Source organism: Centropristis striata, chromosome 17 (assembly GCF_030273125.1).
Source record: "Centropristis striata isolate RG_2023a ecotype Rhode Island chromosome 17, C.striata_1.0, whole genome shotgun sequence".
Classification (NCBI taxonomy): domain Eukaryota; kingdom Metazoa; phylum Chordata; class Actinopteri; order Perciformes; family Serranidae; genus Centropristis; species Centropristis striata.
Window position 1 is genome coordinate 5,668,665 of NC_081533.1, and position 22,884 is coordinate 5,691,548.

Here is a 22,884-nt window from a genome sequence, read left to right on the forward strand (position 1 = left end):
AGCCCAGTGAGCATCAGGCTGTTCCTATTTTAAGATGTGTGTCTGAAAACTTGAAAGATCTGTAGTGTTGGCTGGAGTCCCAGGATGGCTTTCTGTTTTTTTTAAATGTCAGCCAACCAAAGCAGTCGTTGCCATATAAATGCTACACAGACATGCTTTCTGCTGGTCATGTACAGTTTATTGGGGGATTTCAAGAGGTGCAATGAAGACGTGGAGGAACTTGTTGTGTTAAAGATTGTGAGGGATTTCTCACTGCAGGGGCAAAACTTCTGCTGTTGATTTCTCACATTAACCCTTTGATGTACAACATATAAACACCTTCTAATGCACAACATTGGTCAAATGGCTGTGTGTTTGGATATCTTCTTTTTTTATTACAACAGATCATTATATGCATTTTTCCTTTCATACTTTATGAAGAAACATATTTTTTGTATTATTACATCAAGTTTACACACATGGGTCAATAATGACCTTGTGCATTAGAAGCGTAGTGATACAAAAAGTGATTCACTAAATTAACAATTTGAGTATATGTGTAACTATGTTTGTCTTATTTTGAAGGTTTAACTTTAAAAGAGTTGTTAGAACCACCAGATTACATTGGAAAATCACAACATGGATCAAAAATGACCTTGTGCATTAGAAGCGTGGTGATTTTAAAAAAAAAGAAGGGGGGGGGGGGGGTTATTCAAAAAGTAAGAAATGAAAACAAAAGTAATTTTGTGTTTTTTCAGTCATTTTGTGTCTTTTTTTTGTAATTTTGTGTCTTTTTTTGCTCATTTTGATACTGCCTCCAGCGGCCCCCTAGGTAATTTGAGTTTGAGACCCCTGCTTTACAGTATATAAATTATCCTTCTGCAGTATGCAATTATCCTTATGACTCCAGTTCTAGTTGACAGTATAAATATCTACAGCCCTTTAAAAGCATTTTAGCACTGACCAATATAGTCGACTAAGTCCTTTTTAACTGCTGAAATATCTATAATGGCTCAATATAACCAGTAAGATTAAGTTTTCCACCTGCCAAAAAGTGATTGTAGCTCATACCTTGTGACCTAAAGTTTTTGTCCGGCCTCAAAATGACTTGATTTAATGCATGATGGTTATATTTGATCGATTATTGCACATCAGTCCTTTTAAAGGGCCCATATAACCCATCAAATGTTCCACAAAAAAGTTTCTGCAGCTCTTCGGTTGCCAATGAAAGTTTGTTTATGCTGAGAGAGGGATGACATCATTTTTTTTAATAACACACACACACACACACACACACACACACACACACACACACACAAATACACACTCATGAATGTCACCTCCTCAGCTCAATCTCTTCTTCCACGCCTTCGTTACTGCCTCAGAGGAGCATGCTGGGAATTCCTGCAGATATATACAGCTGACCTTTCTCACTTATGTCGAGCTGTATTAGTTTGTTTAGGCCTCCACACAATAGGGAATCATTTCTCTGCACACAACACTGTTGACAATGTGAAAAACCACTTTGAGTAATGAGACACTGTCACAGTATAACTATCTGTAACTACACACTGTACAGGGGCAATAGTAAACTCCTGCAGACTTACAAAATGTGTTTTCTCCCAAACTAGAACTTCCAGGCCCTGCCAAGACAACCGCTTCAGATCACCAAGAAGCAGCACATCCAAGGTAAGGTGCACACTCATTAACACACACACCTCCCACGCCTTCTGCAGAATGAGGCAGTGATAAATGTCGAGGTCTGTGTAAGTGTGTGTGTGTGTGTGTGTGTGTTCTTATACTTCCTACATAGTGAGGACCGGAACACAGAGTGAGGACATTTTTGCAAAGTGAGGACATTTCGGCCAGTCCTCACTTCTTTAAAGGCTTTTTTTAGATTTCAGACTTTGTTTTAAGGGTTAAAGGTTACATGATAATAATAATTAACTGAAACTGTATTGTGTGGTTACAAAACGAACTAAAATTATAGTGAAAATAGCTTTCATTTTCGTCTTTTCTTCCTGTAAGTCGCTTTGGATAAAAGCGTCAGCTAAATGACTAAATGTAAATGTCTTTGTCAACTTTTTTCATACATAATGAAGATGGATAAGACAAAGGAAATAAAGGCAAAATTTACTGTGACCTCTTTTATTCTCCCACCCAACAAATACCCCATTACAAAAAACTAAAACTAATAAAAACTACACTAAAACTAAAACGAAAATTCACAACAAAATTAAAACTAAAACTAATGAAAAATAAAAATGAATAATAAAGTAGGTAAAAAAATAAAAATCCAAAACTATTATAACCTTGTGAGAGAATTCACTCTTCCAATGAGGGCCCTCACAAAGATAGAAGTACAAGAATGTGTGTGTGTGTGTGTGTGTGTGTGTGCAAGAGAGACATCTCTCGGGGCGTACAAAAAAACCGAGATGAGCAGTGAGCTCGTAAAGAAGCTTTATGAGGATGATAAATGTCTGCAGCAGCAAAAGGGCCAGTCACTAAAAATGTCTCCTCTGTTTTTTTTGTGTGAGTCTGAACTGTCTGATATATAGTTTATTTGCATTGCGTCCGTTTGGTTTTCGGATGAAGTTTAAAATTGCACCGTTAGCTGTGTGCGGTTATAACATCCGTTTTAATTGTTGCAATCTCACAAACCATCGGCATCAGACGGGTCCTGATGACGAGGTAGCTTTAGAGGGGAATGGCCAATATTTCTGGGGTTCCAGTCAGCAGATCTCTGTTTAATGGATTCCTGGGCTAAGACTTCCTTTTCCATGTGCCAGCTATTGTTCAAAGTATGATTAGCAACTTTTTAAATAGTTTTTATAGGTGTTGGCTATCTCTATATAGAGATATTTAAATAAATAATTTGAAGCATCGAGTTCGGCGTTACTGCTGACGTCATCTTGCTTTACATATGCCACCATTTTTGGTTTTTGAAACCGGGAGAGACCATATTTGGACTGGGGAGGAGTGAGGGATGAATCTATGGGTGGATCTGCCTGAGACCAGAGGATATTGCACTCACTGTGTTGACGACCTGTCAATTATATGGTCGACAACGCCCCAAATCATACCCTGCTTTATCATCTATTTTCTTCTAAATAGGACCATTACTTTCACGATTAATCCTTAGAAGTCTAAGCATCCACATTACTTAACCCTTTGGAGTTTGGGGCTATTTTATAGGTTTTGGGCTCCTTTTCATTCTGCCTGTATAAACCACTTAAACACCTTTACCATGACGTGTTGGTATCATTGTTTTCAGCACAACCTCACCTATATGACCTGATTATTTTTTCATTTTGACTTACTGGATCAACATTTTGAACACAAAAAAACACACAAAAATGACTAAAAACACAAAGAAATTACAAAAACAGTAAACACAAAAGTTTGCATGACAAATGCTAAATGCACAAAGCTAAATTAGAAAAATCTCTGCAAAAAGCAAAAAAGTAAAATCATGTTAATACACTCGAGGTGTTTTTTTTTTTTTACCTTTGCTAAAAAAGGGTTGATGATGGACATGGAAACTTGTGGAAAAGCCAAAACTTTAGAGAAAAGCTGACAGCAGGGCTTGATGCTGCTTCGTTTTTACGTTGTGACGCCATGAAGAAGTCCAGAGGGTTAACATCAGATTGCATTGAAGAAGACTTGAAACTAGTGACTGAGCCCATAATCTAACCACAAACCATTTTTAATAAATAAAGTAAGAAGTAGTCTCATTTTGTATTGAGATAGATAGGACCGGACTTCTTTTGCAACCAACTGTGTCGCCCCTGCTGGACCTTTGAAGGATTGCAGGCTGAAGGCAGGTTGCCGCCTGCTTACCTTCATTCATCCATTCCTGCTGAAACGTGATTTGTCTTGCTCCTCGCAGTAGAACCAGGATGCTCCAGTTGCCGAAATCTTGCCTCCAGATTCTGCATTCATATGCATGTGTTTATAGAGACTATACTGACGTCATAAACTATTTTACATTTGGTTGATTCAGCTTGATTATGCAAGATCAAAAACATGAAACAGTTTCCTTTCTCCAAGTGTTGCCACCTACGTTTTTAGACATGCAAATGGCAGTTAAATCTGGATTTAAAGGGATTAAGTGGAACATATTGTGTTTTAGAATAGTTTCTCCCTTCCTCTGCTATAAGCTTGTGCCAGTTTGATGAGGACAGAAAAAGATGCTGGATGGTGAATTAACAAAAGCAAATAGGGAGTCCCAAGATTCTTTGTGAAAATGACTCATTCTAGTGTGTACCTTGTTCCAGAGCCTGTTGAAACATCTGAGAAAACGAACAGCTGTTCTTAACTAACCACGTATGTAGCATCAAGTGCACAAGCAATTTAATATCTCTGTTTATTTTCATGAGAACAATGTTTTCTCAGAGACAGCCCGGGAAGAACATTATCCGTATGGACACGAGCTTCAGTTTAGTAATCTTAGATTTGATCATTTTCTCATCATTTCTTCTCTGTGCTCGCCACCCCCTCCTTTTGAATACAGTTTTAATTACCTTGTCTCGCCATTGCACACAGTCATCATTTGATAAAAACTGCCAGACAAACACTTTGATTAAACAGCCTGAATCATCACTTTGTGGGACAGTTGCTTGGGACTTCCACATCAATTTTGTTATGACAAAATGTTAACTCATGACAAAGTTTGGCTGAATTAACATGCTCAACCTTGACCAAACTCATCAGAACAAGGTGTCAGCGGTGCTACACACTTTCTATAAACCTTCATTTAAATTGTTGTGATATAAAATATATCTTAATATCATGTCTAACAGACATTAATTCTTAATGGATCAAACCTTTATAATACACTATGGTCCTTGCAAAAGAATTGTCACCAGCAATCATCAAGTATTATGATATTTGACCTTATAAGTCATTATAAAATACTGTGTAATGTGTTATGATGTAATGATGATATTTTCATGTGCTTATTATAACTATACTTTTACAGAATTATTAGCAGAATATAAAATATATCTAATAGCATGTCTAAAAGACATTCATTCTTAAGGTTACTGTATACATTTTTTAGCCTCTTTCACCTACATTCTTTGTCTGAACCCTGAAATCAACATTTTCCTTAACATCGTAAAGCTACACGGTTTATTGTTGAAAGAAACTGTAAAAAAAAAAGGGCCTTATTGTTTAAATTTGAACTTTCCACAGTCCTTCAATGGAGCTTATGAAAGTTTAAGTAACAAAAGGAAGCTTAAAACTGTTCATTCTGTCAAAATCACTTAATTCTACATGTCTCATTTAAACCGTCTCCAAAAAATAAAGCGTTTGTAATAATTAGATCCTGTTAAAAACATTAATTACATTCTGCTCCTCAGAGACACTGTGAAGACATGATTGATTCTGCTGACAAATATCCACTGAAAATCTGTTTACACAGAGCTGAGAGGAGAGGACAGGAGAGGCTGTAAGTAGAGGTTGTAAAAATGCAAATAGTTTTTCCTCCCAATATTCATGACACTTGTGGTCACAAAGTGTATATATTAATTACATTTTATTCCAATTTTTAGAAAAATTATTTATTATAGAAATTCAAGTTATTTTTTAGTTTTTTAAACTTTATTATTCTGCGCAAAAGACATTTTTGAGTTATTCTCACTTCTAGCCATGATTGTGATGATTCCATAGAGCTGCAGGACTTTTTATACTGCAGTAAAATACACAGTGAGTAAAAATTAAAAAAGAGCAAGTGCAATGTATAATATGTATATATGTGGAAATCCATTTTTTCTCCCAACATTTGTGACACTTGTGGGCACTTTGCTTATAGATATATATTTATCAGAAAAAATGAACTTGCATTTTTTTGTCATTATAACTGTTATTCTGCACAACATACATTTTTAAGGTTGTTCCCCTCTTTTAACCATGATTGTGCTGATTCCATAGAGCTGCAGGACTCATTTATTACAGTGAAATACAAGGCCACAGTGACTTAAATGTAAAAAGAGCAAGAAAAGCCCTGAAACAGCTTGTTGGGGTTCAGAGGGTTAAGGATGATTAATTGCCTGATAGTAACATTTATTTTCAGTAGAAATACTTTTCTGGATACATTGCTAGAGTGAACATAACATTTTCACAACTGAAAACTCTCCATGAGTTTGTGACTGTCGCTGCACAGACACCACATGACAAATGATGAGCCTCTAATGAGGAATGCTCGGTCATGGTTGAGGACATGGCTTATCTGGAGGGCTCCACTTTAATACTTGTCTGCTCCAGAGGTGCCAGATTAACTGTCTGTCACTGTGTCCCAAACACAGCACAGACACGAAATGTCTTCATTTGCAGACGAGTGTTGTACAAAGTAGGTGGATTAGTGGAGACCTGTGGAGCCTGAAATCAGAGTTTTCATATTATGAAGGTGACTCGAAGCACCTAACCTGTTCTGGACTAGTTTTTGACCAGAGTTTCTGATTGAAATCGGCAAAAAAAAAAAAGCATATTTCTCTGATCAGCTCCTTTGGGAATAGTATAATCCTAACTCTATGAGAAATAAAGATTCTTAGCTGAGGGAATACATCATATATACAAACTTAGAGAAACCATAAAGTTACATAAGTAATGCCACGAAGAAAGCCATGCAGTTTGAGTCGCCCAAACTGTATCGTGTTAATTTTATTTTATTGTTTCATTTTATTTGCAAGGTTCTTGTTGCTCTCACTGAACAACTCAATAAGTTTGTTGTGTTCTCTGGACATTTACCCATCCAAGTCTTCTTACATACATTACAGAAAACTATATTATTCATCAGTATGATGTTAACTTGCTTGTTACTTGCTGTGTGAGGGGCTGAATTCTAGGGGGCGCTAGTAGGTCATTTTGCCACGCCCATTTCTGAAACCAATGAAATACGTAAATTTTCGACACGATTGAATTTTGTTCCGAATTTGGTGAGTTTTGGAATATGATAAAGCCCTCAAAAAGGCGATTTATTTGCCATTATAATAGACGGACTAATTACAATATGGTCCTCACCCTCGGTGCTCGGTCCCTAAATATAAGCCTGAGAATCAGCATAATATGCCCCCTTTAACTAGCACAGTTGATAACCACCTACTATGGTTCCTCTGTCGAAGCAGCCAAGGCAAAGAAACCCGGCTATGTGGAATCTGCTTCACAGTATGAATAAAACATCAAAACAAGCCGTCTATCTGCTGGCTTGGCCAGGCCACATTGACTCTGCTGTCAGTCACAGCCAGTGGAGCCACACTCAGCTTTATCGCTCTATTTCTGTCCCTTGCTTCCTCACTGTTTGTATGTTTCTCTCTGTCTCTGAGTGATTCATAGGTGCTAACATCAGCACCTCTGCTCCTCACTGCCAAAGCTCTGTGTCATCGGATCTGTCCCTGCTACATCCTTCATATCATCCCTTCTTTCTCTCCTCCAGCATCCCTCCTTCTCTTCCTCAGTTATCACTCTGTGCCTTGAGGTGCGAGGTGAGGCCCTCATCACAACTGACTAGGGTTGTCAAAAGTATCGATACTCAAAAAAGTATCAACACTAAAACGTTGTATCCGGATACGATACTCGTTTTCAAAAGTAACGATAAATAATAATAATAATAAATGCATAAATCAGGCACGTAGTATGCCCATATTACGTTAATTGACATAGTGTCAGTATACATAAGCATAGAGTATATATATAGTATATAGTAATAAGTTTACATAAATGTTGGTGACTGAAAAGTCTTGAAGTCACACACAGCCAATATTGTTCCAATTGTTATTGTTTATTGTGTTTATTTATTTTTTGCACTACCTCAGACCTGAAGCTTGTTATCATAGTTGCAGTTTCTTTTTGCACAACTGTTTTTTATTATAAATGTTTAACCTGTGGTGCTGTTAATTTTTACATGTTGCATTTTTATTGTTAATGAAAATATTTCTGTTAAATTTTGGGTATCGGTATCGAGTTGAACATTTTTAGTATCGTGACAACCCTACAACTGATTATATAAAGTGTATGAGGCCACATTTACAGCGTCAGCATGTATGTGTGTGTGTGTGTGCGTGTCCTGCTGTTGTGTTTCCATCATGCTGACGTGAGATGTGATGGTTCATCTCTTTTGCACTTCAGTCAGCACTTCAGAGCCGCTCCTCGTAGCAGAGAGTGGTGTGTGAGGCTGATCCTGATTGGATTCTGATTTACCTCTAAATGGGGCGTTGCGGCTTCATAACTTAGCTCCTCATTAAGTCAGATGTCAATGTTAGCTCTCTTTATAGCCCCTCTAAGTCCCCAGCTGCTCACTGTCTGTGTTTCTGTGTGGCTAAACGCACAAATACACACACAGGATATTACAACTTAATTACTGTGTTAAGCTGTAACTCTGGCCAATAAATTTGTTTTGAAATGGGCTGTGAAAGACGTCCATATGCTACTTCATGACACACTCCGCTCATTCGTAGAAGGTCCATTTAATTTAACCCTCTGGGCTCTCAGCCTATTTTGGCCGTTTTTGAACACTTTTGATTTTGCCCTTCATGTACCACATTAAAAATGTTTACTATACCCATATTTGGTATCCATTTTTCTTCACCTGTATGATCTGACAATTATTTTCTCACTTTAACCTACTTTATCAACATATTGAGCCCAAAAATCATGAAATCCGAGTTGAAAAATTATACTATTTACTGCAATAAAAACCACAAATATGCTCAATGAACTGGTTTGGAACTTGAAAATGTAAACATAAGATACAAATATGAACATATAAAAAGGTAAAAATTTAAATATAATAAAACTATGTACAAAAAAGTCCCATAAAAACATGTATATTTATAGGCTTTTTTTCCTTGTTAGCTGCAACTCTTCAAAACAAACTATGTGCGAAATAACACAGAGAGCTACACCAACGCTCAAATATTTCTGTACTATCAAATTAAAACTATGATATCTTTGTATATAATAGCAGCGCTCCATGTGACCTGTTTTTTAGTTAAAAGTCACATGATCTGATCAGGACGCCACCATCAAAGACCCCAGAGGGTTAAATTCTGTCTGGTGTTTCCTCTAACCAGCATTTCTGATAACAGAGTTGAGAAGAGATACGACACAATTACAAAGCCGTTTGTGATAAGCTAAGAGTTTGTGTGGTTTCTGGAGTATTGTCCTGTGCTGTCCTGTCCTTTTTAATACAGAACAGTTATTTTTTTACTTTTAATTTATCTTTTGTTAAATCTTTGTTAACTTTAATTTCTCTTCATGATCGTGATAGGAATATATAAGTATATAAGTATAAACCTAAAAACTTAATGACAAAAGAAAAGGCCTTTATTATACTTAACATAAAATAAGCAACAGTATGTATTCAACATTTGAAATGTGTGTCTTTCTTGAATTGGACACTATTTGCCAAGGCATCTGTGTAAATGCATATATACTAGGTATCGTCAGTTAATCCATCATCAATTAATACTATCAGTTAAAACAGTTAAAAAAGAATGCTGAAAGTTAGTTTGAGCCTAAACACTTCTGGAGTGGTGAACTGGGACTCAGCTACTTGCTTTTCTGGTAAAAATGAACAGTTAATGATTACAATTAATGGTCAGATAAAGAAAGTATGAATTAGAAACCTTATTTTAAACACTTTTGTCTTGGGAAAACAGGTGTTAGTTTTCTTTTAATAATATTGCAACATTAATAGTTTGTACATCTAAAGGAGCATGCGCTTAGCAGTGAGGGATGACTTGTTGAGGTGTTCCTCAGGGCTCTGTGTTTGGTCCCTTCAGGAAAGGAGGAGGAGGTGGTGACGGTTCATCCTCGGACAATGTTCATTCCTCGGGAAGGGTGGACTTTTCTTGCTGCAGGTAAGACAACAAATAATGTCAAATCATAACTTTTTTGGTATTTCATATGGCAGTGTCTTTTAATGTTTTATGTTATATATTATCACACAGTCACTCATAAAGTTGGAATAATTTTGTTTACAGACACAATCCTCTGTTAAAAATGGTTTCATTTTCATTGTGATATATTTAGAGATTGAGTATAAAGTTTTGAGAATATTTACACTTTATCTGTCAAGAATAAATCACATTGTCACAATTATTTCATGGAAACGGGTAAAAAATATTTTATTCCAACTTCATGGGCGATGTGTATACATATATATATATATATATATATAGATAGATACACATAAATATACATACACATATTTTTATTAAAATTAATGTATTTTTGATTGAGAAAAATATTAGCTGCTCAGTCATGAAATTGCATTCAATATTTCAGTTCAGCCTCATGGAAAGGTCTCTTAAATTTCTTGAGTTTTTGTCCTATTGCATTTTTTTTACCTGCATCTGCAGTCTCAAATCAGCATAAGTGTTTTTCCCTCGACTTGATTTGACTTTTCAAGCTTGTAACTTTTAAAAAAAACAAAACAAAACAATCCTGTTACGCCGACACAACCTCAGCTGGCATCATAAGGTCACGTCAGGGTGCACCGCGGGTCCCCGCTGTTACAGACGGAGCGGGGAGAGCTGGGAGAGGTTTGCGGGGACGGCCGGGTGTCTGCTGGCCTGACAGTGTGTCCCGCACTTACATAAGCAGAGAGCTAAACCAGGGTTAGCAGGAGGACAGCAGCAGGAGGAGAGCCAGGATCCCACATGAACACACAGACAGGCAGGGATGGCAGGGATTCACACACACACCAACACAATATGCCCACACTACCCACACACACACATAGGCCAGGTTGCCATGGAAACAACCCCTCGCTGCCCAGTCACCCCCTTTCTGTCCTCCGATGTCCTTCCCAAACTGGAACGACTGCTGTGTGTGTGTGTGTGTGTGTGTGTGTGTGTGTGTGTGTGTGTGTTTCAACTATCACTCTTCACTGTCCTTAGAAAAAGTTCAACCAAGAGGCACGTCAAAAACTATTATGTAGCTAAATGTTGCTTTCCTCTGTGTGTGTGTGTGTGTGTGTGTGTGTGTGTGTGTGTGTGAGTGTGTGTGTGTGTGTGTGTGTGTGTGTGTTCTTGTATTTCCTACATAGTGAGGACTGGAACACGTTTTTAACCAACAGTGTGAGGACATTTTTGCAAAGTGAGGACATTTCGACCGGTCCTCACATCTTTAAAGGCTTTTTTTGGATTTCAGACTTTGTTTTAAGGGTTAAAGGTTGTAAAAAAATGTATAATTATCTGAAACTGTATTGTGTGGTTACAAAACTAACTCAAATTAGAGTGAAAATGTCCTTCGTTTTCATCTTTGTCAACTTTTTTCATACATAATGAAGATTGATAAGGCAAAGGAAATAAAGGCAAAATTTACTGTGACCTCTTTTAATCTCTCACCCAACAAATAGCCCATTACAAAAAACTAAAATTAATAAAAACTAAACTAAAACTAAAGCATTTCCCAAAAAATTGATACTAAACTAAAACTAGTAAACTCACTCTAAAAACTCATTAAAACTAACTGAATTTGAAAACAAAAATTCGAAATTAAAACTAAAACTAATGAAAAATCCAAAACTATTACAACCTTGGCAGGAAAATGTGTGTGTGTGTGTGTGTGTGTGTGTGTGTGTGTGTGTGTGAGTGAGTGACTCAGATTTGGTCCTGAGTGTGTGTCGTGTTTATCGATCCCACTCTCAGAAGAATCCAAGTCATGGCTTAGTGGAAAATGCATAGCAAGGTCTGTTTTACCAGCGATAAAGCAAGCTGCTATTCTTTATTGTAGAATGTGAACACCCTCGCTGTCCTCGAGGAGCCCGCATGTGCCTGATGTGTTTGTTTGTTTATATTTATATTTGCAATTGTCAACTCAGTTATTTTCTACTGGGAGATGTCTGCTGGTGTGTGTGGGCTGCAGCTGAAGAGGCTAGCCAAAATGAGAACAAAGGCAGGCCTAATTCCCTTGTCAACCCTGTTGGTTTTAGTTCAGTTTTTCAGTTTTTATTTATTTTTTCAAATCCTAGCAGTCCATAATAGAGAAAAATAAATTTAGGAAAACATTCAGTTGTTATATGCAGAATTCATGAAGAGCAACACAAGTGTGTGTCAGTTTTGTGGTTGTTGAAATAGCAAAATATTTTTCTACTGTACAAGAGCTACTTGACAAACATTTACAAACAATGATGATCTGTGCATCTAACAGAAAGATGCTAGATAGATAGATAGATAGATAGATAGATAGATAGATAGATAGATAGATAGATAGATAGATAGATAGATAGATAGATAGATGGATGGATAGATAGATACACACACACACACACACACACACACACGCACACACACACACACAAACACAAACACACATATATTCTTGTACTTCTATCTTTGTGAGGACCCTCATTGGAATAGTGATTTTCCTGCCAAGGTTATAACAGTTTTGGATTTTTCATTAGTTTTAGTTTTAATTTTGAATTTTTGTTTTCAAATTCAGTTAGTTTTAATGAGTTTTTAGAGTGAGTTTACTAGTTTTAGTTTAGTATTTATTTTTTTTAAATGCTTTAGTTTTAGTTTAGTTTTTATTAGTGTTAGTTTTTTGTAATGGGCTATTTGTTGGGTGAGAGATTAAAAGAGGTCACAGTAAATTTTGCCTTTATTTCCTTTGTCTTATCAATCTTCAGTATGTATGAAAAAAGTATGATAGATAGAATAGCTGCAGCAAAGCCACAGCTATTCTTCCTGGGGTCCAACAGTATCAAATATACAGTTGAAAACACAAAACGTAAACATTATCACAACAGATAACAAGTGAGCGATATGCTTCACCTAGGTAGGTTTATTGGAAATAAAAATAATAATAACCTTTCAGCATGTCGTAATTCAAGAGGTCTAAAAGAAAAACTAGACTTCTTCCCATCTTCTCTCAGGCTTTAGAAAACCTAGACTTTGGTCAATTACGTGTCATCACAGACAGAGGAAGTTACTCTTGGCTGTTCTACGAGTGCATATGTGCATGCACTGCCCTTCAGACTGTGAAAGCCTGATGCAATGGCAGAAAATCCTGCAGAAAAAGTTGCCTATTCCAACATTGGCAACAGTCGCCTTCACTGCAGAGCAACCCAAATGAACAGAAGACAGACATATCGTAAAGAGAGTCTCAAAGAAAGTCTGACAATAAGTGCAATACACATGTCGGTATCACCGAAGCATTTCAGAGATGAAGATCTCAAAGGGCTGACAGGTCTGTAATAGTCATAGAATTACAATCATAGGACAAAGACAGGAGGGCTGAAGGACGAGGGCTGTATTCATCAAACAGGGCGCCACAGGAATGAGTTCTTAAACATAAAGTAAGCAAAAGTTAGCATGTTAGCATCCCGGGGTCTAACCTCTCAAACTCAATGAGGATTTTGAATATGTTGGTGGTTAGATGCCTGAAATAAGGTCTTTGGTTAACACAAGCTGAAGAGTTTTGTTGTAAGATACAATGTTAGTAAATACTCCCACTTGTGAATTTAGTATTTTTATGTGTCCACAAAAAGGCGGTTGCTAACAAGAGATTAAATCAGACTACAGTGGTTGTCGGGGACAATAAACGCCATCATGCCTCACTAGTCCGCCTCATAGCCTCTAGTCGTGTTTTTCAGTGCCCTTGAAACTTGTAGATTGTAGATTATGTTAATAAAATGTGTTAGATTACAGCTAACTAGCTTATCAATTATCAATTATTGTCGGAAAACGTCTGAAGCTAACGGTAGTGGCGTTTTAGTCATGTGATCGTGCTGTAGTTCACTAAAGCCTAACGTTAGCTTTTTACTTCTGACGGCTGCATTAACGCTTCAAACTTGATAAAATTTGTGTTCATTTGTGAAGATTATCCCGCTGAACAAAACGTGTGTTTGCCACAGAGTTTATTATCTGCAATGATCCAAAATCCAGTGCAAAAATCTCATAGGTGAATTCTCAGTAGACCCCATGGAGATGCTAACTTCCGGGTTGGCTGACAAAAGTTCGTCATGTCTCTCCCTATGGCATGTTTTTTTTTTTCTTTTTTCTTTTTTTCCCTTTTCCAGAAAACAGCTTTATTACTGACATGGGTAAAAAAAGGCTCAGGTCTGTTTGTTCATGAAAGCAGGAAAGTTAATAGGACTTTCATTCACAGCAGTTCTCAGTATATGATATGATATATATATATATATATATATATAAGTGTCAATCTGGTATCTTTAGAGCAGTAGTTCTCAACCTTTTTGAGTCGCGACCCCCAATTTAACATGCATGTTGTCCGCGACCCCCACTCACTGAACACAATCTCACGCGCACAGTTCAGATCACCCCAAAAAGAAACAAAATGACCAAAAAAAGACACAAAATGACTAAAAAAAGACACAAAATGACTAAAAAAGACACAAAATGACTTAAAAAAGACACAAAATGACCAACAAAAGACACAAAATTACTTTAAAAAGACACAAAATGACTTAAAAAAAGACACAAAATGAGAAAAAAAGACACAAAATGACCAAATCAAAAGACGCAAAATTACAAAAAAAAAAAAGACACAAAATGACCAAAAAAGACACAAAATGACTTGGCTGAAAAATGAAAATGAAAAATGATTTGGCGACCCCCAGAAATCATCTCGCGACCCCAATTGGGGTCCCGACCCCAAGGTTGAGAATAGCTGCTTTAGAGAACCTTTACTGAGACCGAGACAAACGGCTGTTTTTCTGGAAGAAATCCTGGGTTCAGTTTGTATTTCAGTCCAGTCCTGCTCTTGTCCTCCGGGGTTTTAGTCATGGAGTTCAGGAGACATACAGCCTACATTTCTCCCAGCAGACTTAAAGTCTCACAACCAGCTGAGCCTAAATCCTGAGATCACGCCGGCCTGTATGCCGGTCAAATCATCCTTCCTGGAAGCCTCTCTAGACCAACCACAACCCACAGGGGACATTTCATATTCTCAATGTGCAGGGTTTAGTTGAGCTCTTAAGCTTTTATGCATAACCTTCATACTCCATACTGTAGTGCAGAGCATCACTGAGGGCTGTTCAGGCTGCTGTGGGTGGTGGCGTGGCATTAAAAATGTATGAGGCACAGCTTAGTCCCCTCAGTCTCTTAGTATGCTGTCCAAGGAAGTGCAGCAGCAAGCAGCGACTTATTTATTGTTTTTAATTCCTCTATAATAGGACCCTGTTCTGGGCCTTTGCAAAGTGCTTTGTAAGGGCTACAACTCATTAGTGTTTTCATTACAGATAAATAATTGTTATTTTAATTAAGTTATTGCTCATTTTGTTCATAAAAAATAATTACAAATACCCATAATAAGTGGATTAATTACACATTGTGTTCAACAGAGAAAGTTCTGCAAGGGCTCCAGATATTCAACTTATAATTAAAAACATTCTATTGCTTCATTTTGGTCTATTTCAGTTAATCCACAGTTTATACACTAATGAAGCTGACCTCGGGCACGTTCAAAGTGATAGTGCCCGCGGGCCAATTGTGGCCCTCCTGACGATATTTTGTGGCCCCCACCTTGATATGAAAGTTTAATGTGAGTTTTATATGAATGGCACTTTACTGTGTTGTGTGTGGAAGGTCCCTTTATTGTGCAAGCTGGAGCTTTGTTTCACTTGTTTCTATGACAACGTAATTTTGTGTCTTTTTTTGTAATTTTGAGTCTTTTTTTTTGTAATTTTGTGTCTTTTTTAAATAATTGTGTGTCTTTTTCTAGTCATTTTGTGTATTTTTTAAGGTCATTTTGTGTCTTTTTTTGCTAATTTTGTGTCTTTTTTAAGTAATTTAGTGTTTTTTCAGTCATTTTGTGTCTTTTTTTGTCATTTTGTGCATTTCTTTAGTAATTTTGTGTCTTTTTTGGTCATTTTGTGTCTTTTTTAAGTAATATAGTTTTTTTTCTGTCATTTTGTGTCTTTTTTTAGTAATTTTGTCTTTTTTTGGTCATTTTGATACTGCCTCCAGTGGCTCCCAGGTAATTTGAGTTTGAGACCCCTGGTTTAAAGGGATAATTACTATTCCAGACTACCCATGGTTTAAAGGGATAGTTTGGATTTTTGCAGTGAGGTTGTATGAGGTCCTTATCCACAGTCGGTGTATTACCGGCAGTAGATGGCGGTCAGTTCACCTCCAGTTTGCAGAAGCAAGCAGGAGTACCGACACAGAATTTAAGTAATGTACTAATGTGGATGGGGGCAGAAGCAAAATTATTTTTAGCCACCTAAAAAAAAAGTTACTAGCAATTTAGTTTATATTTTCACCGTTGTACACATCAGTTTGCAGAAGCAGACAGGAGTATGGGCACTTAAGAAAAAAAGGACAGCCCAAAAAATAAATAAAAATAAACCAAGAACAGTTGAAGTGTATGCTATATTAAGGATATTTTCCACCACTCTGCCTTGCTGTCAAACAGCCCTTTTCTGTCTGAGAACTGAATCAGTTCTTTGCTCCCTTTAAAGCCACCACACTCCTTTAACATAACCAGTAATTTAGCCTCCGAGAACACAGGAGTTGCTGCTCTGACCCTGCCTCCATCGGTTAGTTTGTTTTTCATATTTGACTTTGGTGAATCCGAACTAACCCTTTAAATCACCAGGACTGTCTTACAGCAAGGCAGAGTGGTAGAAAATATTCTTAATATAGCATACACTTAAACTGTTCTTGGTTCATTTTTATTTATCTTTTGGGCTGTCCTTTTTTTCTTAAGTGCCCATACCCCTGTCTGTTTCTGCAAACTGATGTGTACAACGGATAAGTACCTTAATCATCCCCACTTTAGAACAATCTGAACTATCCCTTTAAGAGCATAAACGACATAGAAGTGATCCAGTTCAGGGTCAAAGGGGTTAATCTGTAGAGGAAGTTACCGTATGTCAGAGTTATTCCTGTACGGATCGATCCAATAACTCTTGTTAAATCACACAGACTCTGTAAGAAGGTGGCCTTGAAGCACACACACACACACACACACACACACACACACACACCCTCACATTCTTTTACTTCTATCTTTGTGAGGACCCTCATTAGAATAGTGAATTCCCTTGCAAGGTTATAATAGTTTTGGATTTTTCATTAGTTTTAGTTTTAATTTCGTTCAGATTTTTTTTTTCAAATTCAGTTAGTTTTAATTAGTTTTTAGAGTGAGTTTGCTTTAGTTTAGTATTTATTTATTTTTAAATGCTTTAGTTTTAGTTTATTTAAATTTTAGGCATTTTTATGCTTTATTGACAGTGACAGAGTGAAAGGGGGTGACAGAGGGGAAGACATGCGGCAAAGGGAGCTCAGGCCGGATTCGAACCCGGCTCCGCCGTAGAAAGGCCTCAGCCTACATGGCAAGCGCTCTACCAGTGTGAGCCACCGGGACGCCCCCTAGTTTAGTTTTTATTAGTTTTGGTTTTTTGTAATGGGGTATTTGTTGGGTGGGAGATTAAAAGAGGTCACAGTAAATTTTGCCTTGATTTCCTTTGTCTTATCCATCTTCATTATGTATGAAAAAAGACAAAAACAAAGGACATTTTGAATTTAATTAATTATCATTTTTTAAACATAAACCTTATTGTAACCTTTACCCTTGATCTCAAAAAAGAAGTGAGGACCGGCCGAAATGTCCTCACTTTGCAAAAATGACCTCACTATGTTGGTTAAAAACGTGTTCCTGTCCTCACTATGGAGGAAATACAAGAACACACACACACTCACACACACTCACTTAAAATCACATTTCAGTTTTATACATCCTCTCTTCCTTTCTATTCCTGTCACACTCACACACACACTGTTTTCTCTCTCTCTCTCACACACACACACACACACACACACACACAAATCCTGGTCAGCAATATGTTTCTGAAGCTGCCGGCCATGCTTGCAGGAAATGTGATCTGACTCATAAAACATTGATGGGAGGATATCTTTAGAAACTCTTCTTCTCCTCATCACAACTGAAACTAGACGTCTCTGTTCCTTGTTGCTTACCTCACCACCAGCCCTCCGCTGGGCTTTCTTTATTTTATCTACCCCACAAGACTCTCTCCGTCACCGTGTCCCTTTTATGTGTTCCCCCTGCAGACTGTGGCTCAGTTAAACCATAGACAGCGTTTGTGTTTTGAACTGATGAGAAGAGGATTTTCCTTCCTCTTTTCAGTCCGCCTGAAAGATGCGACTGTGCCAAAGTAAATTGTGAGATTTATCTCAATTATTATAAATGTAGCTATTTTTGATGCATCAGTGCATGTTATTTCCCCCCCTGCACAATCCCATGCACCCATCCTCCATCATTCTCTCTTTCCTCACATTAGCAGAAACCTATTACAGCTGGTTGCTTCATCCTCGCAGAGAGAAAATCTCTCAATTTCCCACCGTTCATTTTCAAGTCATTTTTCCCGCATTTGGCCGAGTTTAATTTGATTTGAAGCAGCCGAGCAGAGGAAGAGATGTGTCTGGGTGAGATGGCAGTAATGGAATGTACTGCAGTTGATTTGTGGCTGTGTGTGTGTGTGTGTGTGTGTCTGTGTGTCTGTGTGTTCTTGTACTTCCTACATAGTGAGGACCAGAACACGTTTTTAACCAACAGAGTGAGGACATTTTTGCAAAGTGAGGACATTTCTGTTGGTCCTCACTTCTTTAAAGGCTTTTTTGAGATTTCAGACATTAATTAAGGGTTCATGTTACATTAGGTTCATGTAAAGGTAACCATGTATTAGGGTTAGGGTAAGGGGCTAGGGAACAAGGTTATTATAGTTAACGAAAACGAAACAAAGTAACGAAAACTAGAATTGAAAAAACATTTTTGCGAACTAAAATAAAAATGAGAGTTTTTAAAAAAAAATTATAACTAACTGAAACTGTATCGTGTGGTTACAAAACTAACTTAAAATAACTATAACCATAACCAGTTTCATCTTTGTCAACTTTTTTCATACATAATGAAGATGGATAACACAAAGGAAATAAAGGCAAAATTTACTGTGACCTCTTTTAATCTCCCACCCAACAAATACCCCATTACAAAAAACTAAAACTAGTAAAAACTAAACTAAAACTAAAGCATTTCAAAAAAATAAATACTAAACTAAAACTAGCAAACTCACTCTAAAAACTCATTAAAACTTACCGAATTTGAAAACAAAAATTCACAACCGGATTAAAAATAAAACTAATGAAAAATCCCAAACTATTTTAACCTTGCAAGGGAATTCACTGTTCCAATGAGGGTCCCCACAAAGATAGAAGTACAAGAATGTGTGTCTGTGTGTGTGTGTGTCTTGAGAGATGTTTCAGTTTGGATCAGCCGAGCTGACAGAGCTGTAGATCTGTAGCTCTGTCAGTACAGGACACGTCTCACCACACTGTCACCTGTCACAAAGAGGTGTTTGAGTGTCTTTTCTCTGTCTCTCCATATATTTGTTTACAGACTTGTTTGTGTGCAAACACAGGTGTAACATTGTGTGCACTTATAAGACAGTTTCTGTCTACTTATTTAGACGACACTGAGCTTTGTGTCTCATTTATAGCCTCTGGTTATGTTTCTCCTTATGTAAGTACCTTGAGCAAACTAGACGGCTTGTCAGTTCCACATAAAATGACACATATATGACATATATTCGTCAGAATGACCCATATGAGCGTTTCGGGGCTCCCAGTCCACAGAGGAACGTTCTAAAAACAGCAAACACGTCATTATGCATACACAGTTGTAAAAAATTCAGCAGTTTTTATAAATTTAGGGCCTGTTTACTGTTTAGCGTTCTCAGGTGAAAACAATAAAATATTTTATTATATCGTTTAGACCAGTCTCAAACTCAATTTACCTGGGGGCCGCTGGAGGCAGTATCAAAATGACCAAAAAAAAGACACAAAATAATTTTAAAAAAGACACAAAATGACAGAAAAAAACTAAATTACCTTAAAAAAAAGACACAAAATGACCAAAAAAGACACAAAATTATAAAAAAAACACGAAATGACCAAAAAATACACAAAATGACAGAAAGAAAACTAAATTACTTAAAAAAGAAACAAAATGACCGAAAAAACACACTGAATTACCAAAAAAAGACACAAAATGACCAAAACAAGACACAAAATTACAAAAAAAAGACACAGAATTACCAAAAAAGACAAAAATTTAAAAAAGACACAAAATTATTAAAAAAGACACAAAATTATTTAAAAAAAGACACAAAATTACCAAAAGAAGTAATTAAAGGGACCTTCCACACAGAACACAGTGAAGTCAAATCATGCGTCGCCATGTCAACGGTAACAGTAACAGAAGATGTGCAAGTGAAGAAGTCAAGAGCGGATAAATCCAAAGCTGACACCAGAGTGTCTTTGTGCCTATTGACCACTGAGGAAATTGAGTTTGATAGCACAAAATTGTTCAGCTCCCTGGGTAATGATTTTGGTTATTATCAATAAAACCATGGACAATGTCTAGATATCAGCTCTTAAATTAAACTCTTATCAGCTATTGTTGTTGTTATCATTATATTTGTCCAAACAAATGAACCTTTAGTTGAACCAGACATTAAAATGAATGAAAATGAATTTCCATGACTGTGTGTGTGTGTGTGTGTGTGTGTGTGTGTGTGTGTGTGTGTGTGTGTGTGTGTGTGTGTGTGTGTGTGTGTGTGTGTGTGAATGTGTCAGACTTCTGCCAGGTGGAGCTGCGTCTCCTGGCTCACCTCTCCTCTGACCCTGAGCTGCTCCATATTTTCATCAACCCCCAGGCGGACGTCTTCACCATGTTGGCCTCCCAATGGTAGGTCACACACACACACACACAAACACACACACACACACACACACACACACACCCTGGTTCTCCCCTGATTGCCTTGCCAAGGTGAGTGTTGGTGCTCCACAGGGTTTCTCTTTCCCTCTCTCTCTTCCTCTCCCAGTCTTTCTTTCTTTCTCACATCAAACGCTAATAACCTTGTTGCCATGACGACCATGCCAACTGCGTTATATGCTCTCTCTCTTCCACGGCCAGTGGTGTAATTTGATTACATTGTCGCACTTTTGAAGTATTTTGGTGACTATGTATGTGTGTTGTTTGCCTTTTCTGTTGTTGACAAAGTGTGTTTGTGTGTGTGTGTGTGTCCTTGTACTTCCTACATAGTGAGGACCGGAACACGTTTTTAACCAACAGAGTGAGGACATTTAGGCCGGTCCTCATTTCTTTAAATACTTTTTTGAGAAATACAAATAAAATAAAAATGAGAGTTTAAAAAAAAAAAGATAATTAACTGAAACTGTATTGTGTGGTTACAAAACTAACTAAAATTATAGTGAAAATGTCCTTCGCTTTCGTCTTTGTCAACTTTTTTCATACATTATAAAGATGGATAATAAAAGGAAATAAAGGCAAAATTAACTGTGACCTCTTTTAATCTCCCACCCAACAAATACCCCATTACAAAAAACTACAACTACTAAAAACTAAACTAAAACTAAAGCATTTAAAAAAAAAAAAATACTAAACTAAAACTAGCAAACTCACTCTAAAAACTCATTAAAACTAACTGAATTTGAAAACAAAAATTCACAACGAAATTAAAACTAAAACTAATAAAAAATTCAAACCTATTATAACCTTGCTATGAGGGCCCTCACAAAGACAGAGGTACAAGAATGTGTGTGTGTGTGTGTGTGTGTGTGTGTGTTGTACCTCCTGTCATCCATCTCCGTCAGGTGTGTGTCAGAGGGCGGCTGGTTAAACACATTACCTGGTCAACAGGCCGTATTAAAAGCTCTTCTGGGGTTTTACATTGTGTCTCTTTCATTATCTTTCTCTCACCTTTAAACAAATGAAGTGTTGGATTACTCTCTTCTTATGGAGCTTCTCTTTCTCTCTTTTATAGCCTTCCTGTCTGCCTTTTTAGCTAAATGCTTTTCTTGTTTTTCCTTTCCTTTGACACTTGTTTCTCCCTTTGTTTGCCATTTCACCCTTTTTAATCACTCTTTTACACACTAATAAGGGGTTCAATTATTATTATTAACGCAAATTCCTCGGAGATGATGACATCATACAGCATGGGTCTCAAACTCGCGGCCCGTGGGCCAATTTCGGCCCTCGTGACGATATTTTGTGGCTGCCACCTTTTTTTTTCATAATTTTGTGTCTTTTTTCATAATTTTGTGTCTTTTTTAAATCATTTTATTGTTTTTTTTTTATATAATTATGTGTCTTGTTTTGTAATTTTGTGTCTTTTTTTGGTAGATTTGTGTCTTTTTTAGTCATTTTGTGTCTTTTTTTTGGTGATTTTGTTTCTTTTTAAAGTAATTTAGTGTTTTGATGTAATTTTGTATCTTTTTTTGTAATTTTGTGTCTTTTTTTGGTAGATTTGTGTCTTTTTTAGTCATTTTGTGTCTTTTTAATCATTTTGTGTCTTTTTTAGTCATTTTGTGTCTTTTTTTGGTCATTTTGTTTCTTTTTAAAGTAATTTAGTGTTTTGATGTCATTTTGTATCTTTTTTTGTAATTTTGTGTCTTTTTTAAGTAATTTAGTTTTTTTTTGTAATTTTGTGTCTTTTTTGTAATTTTGTGTCTTTTTTAATCATTTTGTCCTTTTTTATAATTATGTCTTGTTTTGTAATTTTGTGCCTTTTTTTAGTAATTTTGTGTCTTTTTTGGTAGTTTTGTGCCTTTTTTTTCATCATTTTGTGTCTTTTTTGTAATTTTGTGTCTTTTTAAAATAATTCTGTCTTTTTTTAAATTTTGTGTCTTTATTTGGTCATTATGTCTTTTTTTTTTTTTTAATTTTGTGTCTTTTTTTGGTCATTTTGATACTGCCTCCAGCAGCCCCCAGGTAATTTGAGTGTGAGACCCCTGCTTTATTGGATTTGTAAAGCAACTTGATGTGATAAACCTCCAGCTGATCCATTATTTCTTCAGGTGGTTGAGGGCGACTGACTCTATGCACAACTGG

At 36.7% G+C, this 22,884-nt stretch overlaps 1 protein-coding gene across 1 annotated transcript in view; it reads left to right on the forward strand.

Moving 5' to 3' along the window:
* The window catches only part of poln (polymerase (DNA directed) nu), a 109,332-nt gene that overhangs the window by 57,564 nt on the left and 28,884 nt on the right, over positions 1 to 22,884 (forward strand). The window contains exons 18-20 of the mRNA XM_059355223.1: positions 1,611 to 1,668; positions 9,762 to 9,839; positions 20,604 to 20,715. Of these exons, the coding sequence (XP_059211206.1) occupies positions 1,611 to 1,668; positions 9,762 to 9,839; positions 20,604 to 20,715 (248 nt within the window). The remainder of the gene's footprint in view (positions 1 to 1,610; positions 1,669 to 9,761; positions 9,840 to 20,603; positions 20,716 to 22,884) is intronic.